Below are 14,763 nucleotides of genomic sequence, written 5' to 3'. Positions count from 1 at the left end.
TGTCTGTCTGTCTCTCTCTCTTTTAATCACCTCTGTCTTTTATACCCACAAACCCCAATGCTTGTTTCTTTGGTCACTATTTTTTCACCTGACACATTCTATTTGCATGATCTCAACTCTCTGGCTCCTAAGGAGAATAACACACAGAATACCGAGGAAAGACTGGGGATGGAGGGATGTTTCTGGAAACTTTAAGGCAAAAGAGGAAAACAAAATCAAGTAGGACTAGGCACTCACTGGCTTATTTCTCCCAACACAAAGAGTTACCTGATTCATAATGGAAAATTTCCTCCCTATTCTATTGTCTGGTAGCCGAAAGGCCTTTCTCCTCATACCATCTTCTGACTCTGACTTAAAGACCTTCTCAGGATCCCCTTTCTCCTCTCCTTCAGAGAGCTCCTTTTGCTTTTTCTTCTTTCTCCTGTTACGTCTTTCTTTGGCACTCTTCGAACTGAGTTTAGAGATTTCAGACGAGCTCCGAGGAGAGCCGACCCCTTCTTCGCCTTCTTCCTCGATGGCATCTTCTGAGACGGTGCCTGCTGAAGTGGCCATGGCAGCAGCCTAGGAAAAGGGACACAGGCAACAGACAGATCAGAAGCATTACTCAGGAACACACAAACCAGCCAGTGAGGATGGAGCTTCTTCTTCTCATAACCAGAGAAAGGAAGGAAACACCAGGCTGCTCAAGGCAGCTGTGGTCAGGCCTGGCTGTCTCCGTTTTCCAAATGAATTTTATTGAACAGAATCTAGTGAAGACTTTGAGGTTTATTCTTCTGATTATCTTAAACAAGAACTTGACTGCCTTCTTGGTATCAAGGGACCACTTCTGAGTGACTGGAAATAAAAGCTAAGAAACTTTATTATATATTATGGGGTAACAATATAAAAATCCATGTATACTTCAGTAAGGATTAAAAAGCTGAGAGTTAGTAGCTGGATAGGGTGGGGCCAAACGGGCCACTAGGGAGACTGAGATACAAGGACTGGTGTTCAAGGCCATTTAGACAGCATGGTGAGAGCCTTCCTTCAAAATAAATAAGTAAAGTACCAGGGTGATGGCATTACAAGACCGTTTTTCAAATTTTACTTGAATATTTTGACTTTATCTTCTTTTAAATTATAATCAATATTCTTAAAAGGTTGGTTTTGGGCTGGGCTATCGCTTGGTGATAGAGCCCATATGTAGCATTCTTGAGGGCCGTGTTCAGTGCTCACTCCCCTGCCAAAAAAAAAACCCAACAAAAACTAAAAAATGCTGTGCCTATATGAAGCACTATATAAATTTCTCTGGGTTACTTTTTTGCTACTTTTTTAGTGCCAGAGCACTAATGAGTTGAAAAATCAATAAAAGATCATATAATTCAGGTGGGAAGGCCCATGCCTACAATCTTCAGCAGGCTGAAATAGGAATACTGAACCCAGGAGTTTAAGGCCAGCCCAGGCATCACTGGGAGGCCTTCATCTCTTAAAAAACAAAAGAACAGCTTAACAAACAATTTGGCCACTAGGACAAATGGATCAACCACCTGTAGTTGTTAACTGGGTTATTTTAATCAGGTTAATGATCTCTACTTGCCAATGTGCCTAGAAAAGATCAACTGCTGTGGCAATCAGATGGAGTCCCAGTCACTGCAATCTGGCAAGGAGGAGGATTTGGTGCAGAGTTGATCACCAACCTGTGCCTCTTCCTGTTGTTTCTTAAGTTGCTCCAACATTGCTTTGAATTCAGCCTCTTTTTGCTCTGCTTCCTCTAGAGTTGCCTGATTCTGCTCTTCATAAGCCATGGCCACCACAGCCAAAATCAAGTTCACCAGATAGAAAGAACCCACAAAGATGACCAAGACGAAGAAGATCATGTAAGTTTTTCCAGCTGCTCGTAAGGTCTGCAAAGGCAAATACTACTTTGAGACACCTGCATCAAATAAAGCAGGCTGAAAACACCTTATGAATTTAGCTCTTCTGCAGGAGAACGACTAGCAGTTTGAATAGGACCATTATTCCCTACACTGTTCTCCTCATACTGCACAAACCCTGAGTGTCCCTGGGGACTGAGCATAAGCCTCCCTAGGCTTAACTCATACTAAGTGACAGTAGTACCTGCCACCCTGTATGACAAAACTCTCCTTCCTTTCTCAAATATTCCCTATAAACTCCTTTCATAGAAAAAAGTTTGATTTTTAAATTATTTATTTAAGAATACACTGTAGAGTCGGAGTTTAGCTCAGTGGTGTAAGTGCCTGCTTGACAAGCACAAGATCATGAGGTTGATTCCAGGTACCAATAAATAAATAAATAAACAAACAAACAGAAACATGCCAGACTCAGAATTATAATTGACACAATCAGTTGGCTTTAAAGCAAGTATAAAGAAAAAGAACACAAGACTTTAGTTCATTTATCTATTGATCCTCAAAGAATGTCAACAGACAAATTTCATCTTTGGAATGAGGTCTACCTCACAGGAAGTTCCCTTTGTGAGTGGTATCCAGCTTATCCTCTTGTAACAGAATAAGTTTTTTAAAGAATATGGCTAGGTATGGTGGTGTATTCCTATAATCCCAGCACTTGATAGGCTGAGGCAGGAGGATTGCTTCGAGTTTGAGGCCAGCCTGGGCTACACAGTGAGTTCATGGCCAGCCTGTACACAGCAAGACTCTATTTCAAAAAACAAACAACTAAACAAAACTAAAGGAAAAGGAAAAGAAAAGGAGAAGAGTACTGTACTATGACAAAAGGAATAGTGGAGAGGGAAAAGAAAAAAGGAGGGCTACTAAAGCTATTCCTTTCAAAATAGTGAGCAAGTAGACATCAAAGAACAATTGGATTTTAGATTACCTTTTTGCAACCCACTATTCTCGAGTTGTTGTTTTTATTCTTTCAGTTATGAATCTCAGTAAAACTCAGTGTCAATCATAAATACTTCATGAGAAAGATTCAAACCTGAGGGAACTGTAGGCTGTCCAATAGAATTGGTAAAAATTGATTTGAGGATCTGAGCTGGAAGATTCTTTAAAGAGGTTCCTTTATGCATGAGAGAGGCATGTTTTTTAAATTTTCAAACTAACTGGCATCAACAGATACCAGGGTAAAAAAAAAGAACAGTGGGTTGTTGTAGAATCTCTGAGTTGGAAGACTCTCAGCAATCACCTATATTAACTTTTCCATCACAACCAACAAAATTAAATGATGTATTCAACTGCTTAACAGAAATGGCACAGCTATTATAACTGCCTTTCAACCTGCTTGAACAGGTCTTAATGTGTTACAGATCTCAAAAATGTTAATAGATAATGTGCCACTGAATAAATTCTACTTACTTACTACCCTAAATGACAACTATCTAGATGTTCCTTGGTCCTCACCTGCTGTGATAACCAAAGACATAATGGGGATTTCAATCTCAGCTTTATCACTTCCGTTTTCAAAAATGATAGGATTTACCTTCAGATTCTCCAAATCCTTGTGGATAAAAATTCCACCCTTATGTTTGCCATAGTATTTTGCACAAATAAATATTTAATATTTCTTAAACAGATGCCCTAAATCTAAAAATTCCAAAAGGAGATATGCTACAAATGGGGAAACATTAAAAAGTAGGTAAATATAGCAGATTCTCAGCCAGGCAAAGGCTGTCAATGCTGGAAGCTTCCATGGCTATACACAACTAAACATTTAAGAAACGGATATGGCTGCGTATACCTGTAATTCTGAGCAGTCTAGGGATGTAGCCTGGTGCAAAGGCCCAATTTCCATTATTGCCAAATGTATGAACGAACGAACGAATGAATGAATGAATGAATCAATCAATCAAAGAAACAGGGACAAGAGTTGGAAAATTCACTTAATATTGTAAACCTACCAATTGTGGGAAATAATATTCTCAGATCCTGTTTATTTATTTATCTACTTGAGACTGGGTCTCACTGTATAGGTTAGGCTGGCCTTGAACTCAGTATGGAGCCCAGGCTGGTCTCAAACTTGCAGTGATTCTCCTGCCTCAGGCTCCCAAGTGCTAGGATTATAGGCGTGTACCACCACCCTTGGCTTCAGATCCTGTTTGATGTTTTCACTAAGAGTCTCTCACATAGCAGGTCCTCAACACCACATATCCTCATGAAGACTCTGTTATTGACTACAAAGAGGTATTACTTACCAACTGATACAAGTTTTCCCAATAGTCCTGAGTCATAAGGCGAAACAAAGCCAAGAAGGCCCAGCTAAAAGTGTCAAAGCTTGTGTAACCGTAATTGGGGTTCCTTCCTGCTTTCATACACTGGTATCCCTCTGGGCATTGCCTGAAGAAAAGAACAGAAAAAGTTCACAAACTTCCAACATAATTTTACCCAGTCACAACCCTGGAGATAATAAATCACATAATTTTATCTACTCCACGACCTTGGAAATAGGAAGTGACCATTTATAGAGGCAAGCCAACAAGATGCAAAAAATTAAATAAAAAGAGAAAAAATAGTAACTTGCTAACTTCTTTGGAGAGCCTAGAATCAGGATCACATGGCCAATCCCTTCAAAATACAGTTCTGTGCCCTATCCAGAACCTAAGCATTGAAAGCTTTAGATATGGGAGCCATGGACTCTGCATTTTTTTTTTTTAATTGGTACTGGGGATTGAACTCATGACTGCCTACTTGCAAGGCAGGTGCTTATGTTGCCTGCTTGCAAGGCAGGTGCTTATGCTGCTGAGCTAAATCCCCAGCCCCTCATGGACTCTGCATTTTTAAGAGACATGCCAGATGATTTTTTCCTAGACTCCCAATAATGTGCAACTGAATACAATTCTACTTAGCTACTATCCCAAATGACAGCTGTTAAGATGTTCTGTAGTCCTCACTGTTCTAACACCTGCTGTGATAACCAAAGCATAATGGGGATTTCAGTGACCTCAGTTGTATCACTTCTTCTGTTTTTAGACTCAACTGATATTTCAATGTAATCTGTACTACCTACTATAATACAGAAATAAAATGGACTTCTAATTGTCATGGTCATATTAAAACAGCATTTCCTAGGGGACGAAATACTCTGATTAAGGACACTACCACCCTACACTTGTATAGTCTCGGTTTACAAAGCACTTTCATGACTATTACCTCCCTGGCTCCTTATAGTAAACCTATGAGGAAGAGAGAGTATGGCTTATTAAAAACTCTATTTTATGGATGAAGAAACTGGGGCTCAGGTAAGTGAAATGGCTTGGCAAGGATCTTAGAGCTGGAAGTAGCAGAATTAGGACTCAAACATTATGTTGCTATTTGTTTGAGCAAAGGTCTGTGAGATATAGTGCATTTTGAGTCATGCTTCGACGCTAAGCTATCACCAAGACCGTGTCCCCATTCAATCATACTATCAACTATGTTAAGACAGCATGAGGGGCATCTACAAAAGCTGGGTAAGCTAATTGATGTTACTGATTTTCTCTATTCTTTCATATCTTTGATTTTCACTTTAGATTACAACCGCATGCACCTCTTGGTGAAATGTTAATGTTAGTCAGACAAATATGAACAGGAAGAAAATATGAATCAACCTATAGGTCAGGGACAATTGTAGGATCTGTTATGTGAGCACAAAGAAAAGTGAAAATGCTGTCCAGTTTGATCTAACTAATAATAGGCACATTATTTTAAGAAAGGAGAATAAAATTAGGTGAGCTACTTACCCGGCATCAGAACTGTTCCCACAAAGTAAAGGTTCCAGCATGCCAGGAACTGTGTAAAAATTTGCTAGAAAAGTTTGAAGAGGCAGGAAATGAATAGGCAGTATTTAAGTGAATGAGAGAATAAGGTTACACTCTTCCTAATAGCACTACAGAACAGTTATTGATTTTAGCTCCTATAGATCTTTCCCAACAGCAGAGAAAGCAGATGAGAATTCCTTTCCACTAAGGATTTTCCTATATGTACTTACAAATTAAAACTGCTAATCACAAAGCCCCTGATGCAATGGTTTCTTTCACAGGCACCTGAGTTCCACCAAATCTTTATATCAGGTTCTGATACTTGAATAAAAAAAGTAAGTTTAAAAGTGAGTACCTATAGTAAGTTTCTGAGTTCTCTATCAATTATATATTTCTTTAGACAATTTTAGTGCTTTATTTTTTTTTTTTTTTTGTCTTTTTCATTTTTACCGGTACCAGGGATCGAACTCACGACCACCTGCTTACAAGGCAGGTGCTTATGCTGCTGAGCTAAATCCCCAGCCCCTAGTGCTTTATTGTTAAAACTTATTTTTACCAGGATGTTCCAGAACTCCTTAGTGGTCACAAGTTACCTTGTCTTATTTTAAATTAGAAGGATTTTAATCTCTGAAATCTCCTTTGCAGCATTTTCTTATGGTTACTTAACCGACTTTATTTCTCAGGAATGCCTAATCATGCTACTCCTAATTTTTTCATTAGTTTACAGAAATACCACTACACCAAATTTTCCTTAATGCCAAGGCCAAAGTGCTTCAGCTCCTTCAGTGAAATTATTAAACTTCCTTAATTGTAACAGAATCAAATGGTGCCTTACAGACTGCTTGACTCCATAAACTAGATAAATTACTAAGATCTTCTAGGATAAAAAAAAGCTAGGTTCCATGGGCACATTCTGGATTAGGTGTTTAAATATCCCTAGTTATCCAGTAAGGAAAAAAACACTTTTTATAAAAACTCTAAGCCTGACTTTAAAGCAAAGATTTTAAGGGCATATGTGAAGACGCTACAGAGTTTCATTTGGCTTCAAAGGAGTAGAACGAAGAGACATGGAGAGAAGGCTGATGTTTGAGAGCTTCTGACCACAATCCCACCTTGAGAGAAGCAGGAGGGAGAGCAACTTTATGCGGCTACTTCTGGTAGCACTGCCATTTCTTCCTGTGCCCAACTACTTTTTAAACCCGGCGGTAGCTTCTGACCATATAAATTAGCAATAGGCTTTTCCTCTCACAGGGAGGAGCCACCTACTTTTATTGTTGATATACTCTTCCCAGTCAAAGCCTTTGGTGCCATTTTCAAGATAGCTCTCGTTGAAGTTTATGGGCCACACAACACACTTGTTTCGAAGGTTCCCCATGAACAGCTGCAGTCCAATCAGGGCGAAAACACTCAGGCAGAATACTGTCAGGATCATCACATCTGACAGCTTCTTCACAGACTGAATGAGGGCGCCCACAATTGTCTTCAGGCCTGAGGAGACAGACCCCCGGAACCACAGTCACTTAAAAGCCTCCCTTCACCTTCCCCACCCTCCCTCTTGGCCTCAGTTTCCAACTCCTCCCCACAGTACAACCCCCAAAATATGGTCATGGTGAGACTAATGGGTCAGCAAAATGATCAATTTTCACAGGTATCTATGTTTGCCGTAATTCTCAAAAAGCAAAAGAAAGCTTCTTCTACCAACATGTGGCTCCTTTCCTCCTGGATGTGCTTTCCTGTCTTCCCAGTGACCCAGACTATCACTCCTCAGGGCTTCACACAGGCTGTTGCCTCTGTTCAGATGCTTCCCCCACTGGCTAACTTTTACCGACTGAGTCTCAGCATAATGATCACTTCCTCTAGTCGCTTCCCGGCTTCTCCAGTTCTTCCTTCCCTACTGGTGTTACTGCTGTAGTAGCACTTTATACTTTCTTCCACAGCACTAATCACAGTTATAATTAAGTTTTCATATCTGTCTTATTCTATATCTATAATGCTTGGTCCACAGTAAATAGCTGTTTAAAAAACAACTAGAAAAATGAAGGATTAAGGAGGTTTCCTGATTGTAAAGGAAACCAACAGAAAGTTTAAAAGCCAGTAAAAAGTGAGAAAGTATAATAATTTTCGAAGAGCTCTGGAAATGCTAAAGAGGTTAATTATTATCAGTCCACTACTTAAGAATTTGCTTTTCTATTTAAAAATATCTGTATTGTTTGCACAATGGCTTTTTTTTTTGTTCTGGATTAACAGAAAAACACCCATTTTGACTTCAGATTCAAATTTGACTCTGAAGAAGGCACATTTTATAATTATACAGGAAAAGATCAGTGACGGGATTATACAGAAGAGCACGGTTGTATGTTCACACTGTCTGAGTCTATGTATGAATTTCCTTGGCTTAAACACTAGACTATTATAGCACATGGCCCATGAAACACTGACACTTCTGCTGGCTATAGGGTGGGGTGGGGGAGGCAGATATACAGGCTTCAAGAAGGGTCTCACCTCTGATCCTTTTTTGAAGGCAAGATGATCAGACTGACATTTATGGGAATCCCAATCTTGGCTTTGATGTGTGGTGCCAGATAGATACCATTAATCTTAACTTCTGTGACTTGAGTAATATACCTAATTTCTTGGATTCTGTTTTTTTTATCTTTGAAATGGAAGTAATTGCAGCTCAGTGATAAAAGTATTGCCTTGTAGCATGCACAAGGCCCTAGGGTTCAATCCCCAGCACCGATTAAAAAATAAAATGGAGACAGTTATAGTTGAATAGGAGTGCTGTGAGCATTAAATGTTGTATAACACACTTAACTACTTCACAGTTTACCCTGAGCATTATTTGGGCAGCAAATTTGTTTATGTATTGACTATTCCAAGCATCACTAGGTGTCATTTCAACTAGTTGATTCTTGTATTGCATACATTTGATAAAATTTTCATATTTCCTGTTATCTTATAAAAACTAGTAAAAAAATATGTAATTTTTGGCCACTGTGTATTTAAATAATTGGACTGGTGAGTGGTTATCACACATATATGGTACATAACAAATGATTCAAATATTAACCAGTATTGTTTGAACCTCAGTTTACTCATTTACATAAAAAGACTTACAATACCAATCTTACAGAGTTGTGAGGTTTAAACAAGACAATGAATATTAAAAAAATCTAGTACAATGTCTGGCATATAAATTTGCACTCAGGACTTGGTAACTATCATTATTATGTATAAACTATACTGCTCAAAGAAACTTGGTTGGGATAATGACACTGTTTGTGGCTAACTTCATATAAACATTGACCTAATGGGTGGTATAGACCTCGCTGATCTTTCCCTGTATTTTGCAAGTAACTATCTAGAATTCTCAAAGTTAAGTTCAACAAACTTTTCTGAATCCAACAGAAGCAATAGATGTAATAAGAATAATGAGAAATTTCTCTTTTCTTAAAGGTAGTCCACAAGAGATCTAAGGGGAATTAAAACAAAAATGCTAAGAAGGAGACTGTAACACTGTGGAAGCAAAAGGAATCCTGTGCTTTCCTGCAGTGTCCTTCCCCAGGAACTGTGGCTACCACAGGGATTAGAAAGAGTTTGCCTGGGTGCCAGGAAATGAGGCATTTTAAATTTGATTCCTTTTCTCCTCCCAGAACTGTGCACCAATCAGGTAATCAGAAAGATTTCTGATCCTGCCTCAGTTATGATCCACAGGGTCTTAGAACCAATTCAAGGTCACCTCTCAGAATCTTGTTTTCTCATTTACAGAATGTGGATAAACAACACTTCATGAAGTGGATATTGAAAGAGAAGCTGAAGAATACTCTCCACAAGTCTTTAAGAATAGGGTAGAGATATTTACTCATTTGACTAAAGTACCTGGGATTTCAAACTGTCTTTTATACTTAAGTGCTTGAGAAATCATTGCATAGTGGCATGGCTAGGTAAGAAGGTGTTGGTGGTATACACTGGAAAGAAGCCTCCAAGAAGTACAGTGTCTGAGGCTTATGGGATGTATTTCTATACTGTTGCTGAGACACAGAAAAGTCTTTGTTATATTTTGCCTGAGTCAGGGTCTTCATGGGGTCATTAATCTGATTTTAGACTTTTAACATCATACAGGTCTACAGTTTTCAAAGTCAGAATGATTTCAAAAGAAATACTGGGGTGGGTCACTAAAGAAGGGTTGTAAAGCTTCTTTTCCTGAAACCCTTCATAAAAAGTATACAATAAGCTCTACTGAAGGATTCAGACAATCATCTATCATTTAAGGCTTCTATCATTATTTTAACTGGAATATAAAACTACAAAATAATAAACAGATGAATTTGTCACAAACAAGTAATTTAAAAAGCATGTAATTTTAGCATGGATCTGATTTGATTTTCCTGGGTGGGAACTCTGGACAGTTCCAAGCCCACAGAGCAAGAAACTCTAGGCCATGAGCTCCAACGACAGCATTCCTTAAGGGGAAGCTCTCAGCAGCCTTGTTGCATGAGGCAACCTCTTAGTAGTTACAGGTGTCAGGATGGACATCCAAATCCTTTCCGATAGGAATGTGAAACAGAACAAGAAACAGCTAAGTAGTCTTTCCATGTGGGGAGCATGGTGGTACCCAACTGTAGCAGTCATACTCCTTCATCATATTAAGATATGTCTGAAAAGTAAAGAAATTCAGTACACAGAGAGGGAAAGAAAAAATAAACCCACGTAGAGAAAAGAGATACACACAAAGTACTTCCTGGTACCTGGGGCTTTCTGATTCAGCATTCAGGTTTCTACTGGCCTGGAGAAGATGTTCCAGCCCTTGGGTTCCATGAATACTTTTGTTCTTTCATTTGCTTGCACAGATGCTCAACTAACATATCAACCATGCATGGCATGGCACTCATTACTTCCTGGTTGAACATTTCTCCTCTATAAGCTGGATGCCAATGCTGAAAAAATCTGGATAAATGAGTTCAAAAACTACAAAAGAATTCTTCAGGTGTGTTGAAGTCTGAGGCTTAGAACATCTTGTGGGTAAGAGTTTATTCAGCTTTCACAAAGTCTGCAGCAGGAACTTAGTTAGAAATGATATTTAGTTGCTTGTAACTAAATATCACAGGGACCCAGAGAAGCAAATCTTATTTAAGCAAGAATAATCACAAAATAAAATTAACTACAGTCATCTAAAAAAATTTATTCTCCAAGATTCTCATCCAGATCCAAGAGAAAATTAGAAGGCACAGAAAAAAAGAAGATGACGTGGTATAATGTCTGTAGATGAAGGAGGGCATTAATTGCACAGCAAAATTAAATATAAACAGTTACTGATTTATACAGTGGTCCAAACCAAAGCTCTTCTTCCTTCTGTTAGGACTGATAATTGAGAATGACCATATTTGCAGAGACATCAAGATGATGCAATCGATGTCTTTCCTAAATTCAAATCTACAGTCACACCAACAGTGGCTAATAAACATAGTAAACAGATCCCAGCAAAAATGTTTCTGCCTCCACCAACACAGATCAGTAAAGGCAAGAAGTTGCTGATGAATTCCTGACCTGATGCAAGCAAGAATGGAGAATGCCACTGTTCTGGCTGTGATGAGAAGCTGTCTTGCTGCTTCGATTGGTTCACAACACCACATGCCAGAACAAGCAAGATACTGACTGAAAACCGATTATCCAAAACAAAGCAGAATGCTCCTTCAAACGACTCCTACACAACAGAGCGTGCGACAGAAGCCACGTGGGGGCAAATTGGACAGCGAGAACTCTTCGAAGAAGCTAACATTAAATAGCATTGGTATGTAGCTGGGAAAATGTTAATAATACATTTACTATGGACCTCAAAAAGATAGCTGGACTCAATCGACAGATAAGTCAGCCATCAGACAGGAAGTCAGGTATTTCAGGAATTTTGAGAAGCAGATGAAGCTGCTGCTATAGTATTCTACTCTGCTCTATGTCCAAAGGCACCTCTAATTCATGGCACCTTTCACAGTGCCCAGAATCCCTTGAACAAATGAATAAAGCCAGCTTATGGGCTATGTCCAAAGAAATCAGCTATATTGAGATCAAGGTCTTCTACCACTGTGATGGTCAGACAAATGTTAATTTACCTTTCTGTTTGTATCTCAGTTTGAGAAATTTAAGTGGTCTGAAGCAATGTGAGCTAATTCGCCCACAAAATTAATACTGGTACAGGCCTCAGTAGCAGTCACAAGCAGTTCTCAACCCAGGAAAAAGAACACGGCCCCATTTTCAGATTCTGGCTGGGGCCCAGACAAAGCTGAGGGAATAAGAGCCATGTCAATTTTCTTCCTGCAAATGCATTCCTCACAAAGATGGTTCCTGAAGGTTCTTCAGATAAGGAATAACCTGGGAGAGACCTGGGAATTGTACACTTATTTATTGGAAACCAGATTCACATTACAAAATGTGACCAAAACTCCTGGTCCTCAAGAGCGGGTTGTTGGGATCCTGTGAATCTTTAGTTCATTTCTAATTAGGACCGCTGTTAAATTTTAGTTGGTCTAGAGCAATGCAGAAGTACAAAGCAAAGAGTTTGAATACATTCTCAAAACACTTTTTCTATCCCCTTCATTATGCAGTAGAAATTGCCACATTTGCAATGCATACATTTAAAGAAAATGTTTGGGGTTTTTTTTTTTGTTTGTTTGTTTTTGGTGCCAGGGATTAAGAAAATGCTTTTTTTTTTTTTGTGAACATAATATAGGGATATAAAAAAGAAGAGCCCACGATTTTCCCTGCCTCATACCTGATCTTACTGGCTAGGAGTAAAAATAACAGAAATGAAAGCAGAGAAATAAGATATCCATGAGAAAACTAATCAAGACATTATAACTCTAAAGACAGCATGCTGGTATTAAATTAGTGCTGGTGAACATGGGCAAGCAGTGCTTTAAATGATGGGGTGCCCTTTAAATGATGGAAAGAAAAGGAACTGACAAGTCTCATCTCCCAACTGCTTCATGTTACGTTATTAAGTGCCCTTCTCCAAGAGAAGTTTGAGAAACCACCTTTTACATTCTCACCCTACCTTTAGGTGTTTTATTCCTATGGCATATGATCAAGGAAGCAGAAGATGAAATTTTTGACAGTCAGTTAGAAGTGCATTTTTTTCTATCCAGGTCTCAGATAAATACACAGCGAAAACAAAGCTTGTTTGTTTTTGGTTTTTTTGGCAGTACCAGGGATGGAACTCACAACCTCGCGCTTGTCCAGGCAGGCGCTTATGCCACTAAGCTAAATCCCCAAGCCGAAAACAAAGTTTTGTTTTGTTTTTTTCTTCTTTTTGAGACAAGGTCTCACTATGCAGTTCAGGATGGCCTTGAGCTCACTTTGTAGCCCAGGCTGGTCTTGAATTTGCAAACATCCTCCTGCCTCAGCCTCCCGAGTGCTGGGATTATAGGCATGAGCCACCATACTTGGCAAAAACAAAGTTTTAAGACACTAGTTTTTAGGTAGAATGTTTCAATGTCAAGTTTTATCTGGCAAATTCTACGCCACGCCAATTTAGAAATGGTCTCTATCAATGATTTCTTAGCACAGAGCAATAAGCACACTCTAAGTTGACTGAAACAAAAGGGAAACCACAAGTGGTAGTATCCAGTTCTATAGCTAGCAAATAAAAATGGGTCAGAATGTGAGTTTGATCTTTTCTGAGCTTCAGAAGCTAAAGAGAAGCACTTCTAATACAAAAGGCTGGAGTTAACTGATGTTCTTTGCTCTCCAATGTTCTGGAATCTTGGCAGCTCAGACACATTCACAGCATCTATCAGATACTAAGGAAGAACAGCATCAGCCCAGGTGAAATACAGTGAACATTCTAGAAAAGAATAAATTATCACAAAAGGAACTGAGAGTTGGAGAGTTTTGTGGGACACTACAGGCTTCATGTCAGCTCCATGGTCACTCTGTTTTGTTCTGGCTTTGGCAGCTTTCCGTTATCAAACGGAATGGGAGAAGGCAAAGAAAGCAAACTATTCCATGGAAGTGATCCACAAGAAAACTTGGTATATAAAGTAATATGGCTATTTATTTATTATCTTTCTGAGACAGGGTCTCACTATGCAGTTTAAGCTGACCCTGAGCTCACTTTGTAGCCCACGCTGGTCTCGAACTTTTGCAGTAATTCTCCTGCTTCAGCCTCCAGAGTGCAGGGATTAGGGGTATATACCAGCTATGGTTTTGTTTTTTATTAAGGGACACTATATCCCAACTCTAGCATCAGAATGACTGAGATTTTCAAGAAACAGGCCCAGATCCACTGGCTCATACTGGTGGCCCCAAATTAGGCAGAGACCTGGGCAACTACAGACAGGACAACAATAATCTGCAGGAAAGTGTAACAGTCAAATTCAGAATTTTCCATGGGCTGAGAGAAGTCTCTCCATAAGGTAGACATCAGCTACTGGATTTCTCTTATTAAGTCTAAAAGGTAGAATAGAGAGCAAAAGAATTAGAATTCAAAGACATTCTTAATTTAAAATATATATATATATGCTTTCTACTGACAGTGATATATTATTGGCTTTAGTATCCTCAAAGTTATTTTCCAAGCCAGTTAGCTTCCCAATGCCAGCTCAACTGGCAGTGCTTCTAGAAATAGGGATCTGGGGATCTATTTCAAACTGTGAAGCTGATATCTAAATCTTGATATAAATCCTTTCTTTGGGCCTAGGTTTCTTCTTTGTTATGATAACTGCTACTACTACAGTCATTTATGGAGCACTGCTATGAGCCAGGCATCATCTTATGGACTATGTACAGCTTTATATATATGTATATTGCCACAGTATTAAATAATGCAACATCAATCAAGTTATCTTGAAGAAATGCTCTGGTCAAAAGGTAATCATACAGCAGAGACAAAGACAGAAACGATGAGCTAGACTACAGATAGCATCTGCTGCCCCAGTTAGTGAACAGAATGCAGCTTTCCAATTTAATTCTGGAAGAGAAGTTTTGAGATCACAAGAACATAAAGAGACAGATGCCTTGCAGAGTACTCTGGGGGAAGTGAGCAGAAAACACGGGATCATATTTAAAAGGGTCTA

The 14,763-nt window shown here is 39.0% G+C and overlaps 1 protein-coding gene across 5 annotated transcripts in view; it reads right to left on the bottom strand.

Moving 5' to 3' along the window:
- Scn8a (sodium voltage-gated channel alpha subunit 8) overlaps positions 1–14,763 on the bottom strand; it is a 170,672-nt gene that overhangs the window by 76,258 nt on the left and 79,651 nt on the right. For all 5 annotated transcript variants that reach the window (XM_063254785.1, XM_063254784.1, XM_063254787.1 and 2 more), the window contains exons 7-11: positions 6,962–7,183; positions 5,678–5,741; positions 4,154–4,295; positions 1,677–1,883; positions 268–561 (exon numbers count right to left, since the gene is read on the bottom strand). In XM_063254785.1, the coding sequence (XP_063110855.1) occupies positions 268–561; positions 1,677–1,883; positions 4,154–4,295; positions 5,678–5,741; positions 6,962–7,183 (929 nt within the window). The remainder of the gene's footprint in view (positions 1–267; positions 562–1,676; positions 1,884–4,153; positions 4,296–5,677; positions 5,742–6,961; positions 7,184–14,763) is intronic.

The sequence above is a fragment of the Cavia porcellus genome, unplaced genomic scaffold (genome assembly GCF_034190915.1).
Source record: "Cavia porcellus strain 051 isolate PalLab524CR breed Dunkin Hartley unplaced genomic scaffold, mCavPor4.1 scaffold_8, whole genome shotgun sequence".
Taxonomy (NCBI): Eukaryota; Metazoa; Chordata; class Mammalia; order Rodentia; family Caviidae; genus Cavia; species Cavia porcellus.
This window is presented reverse-complemented; position numbering and strand designations above follow the sequence as displayed.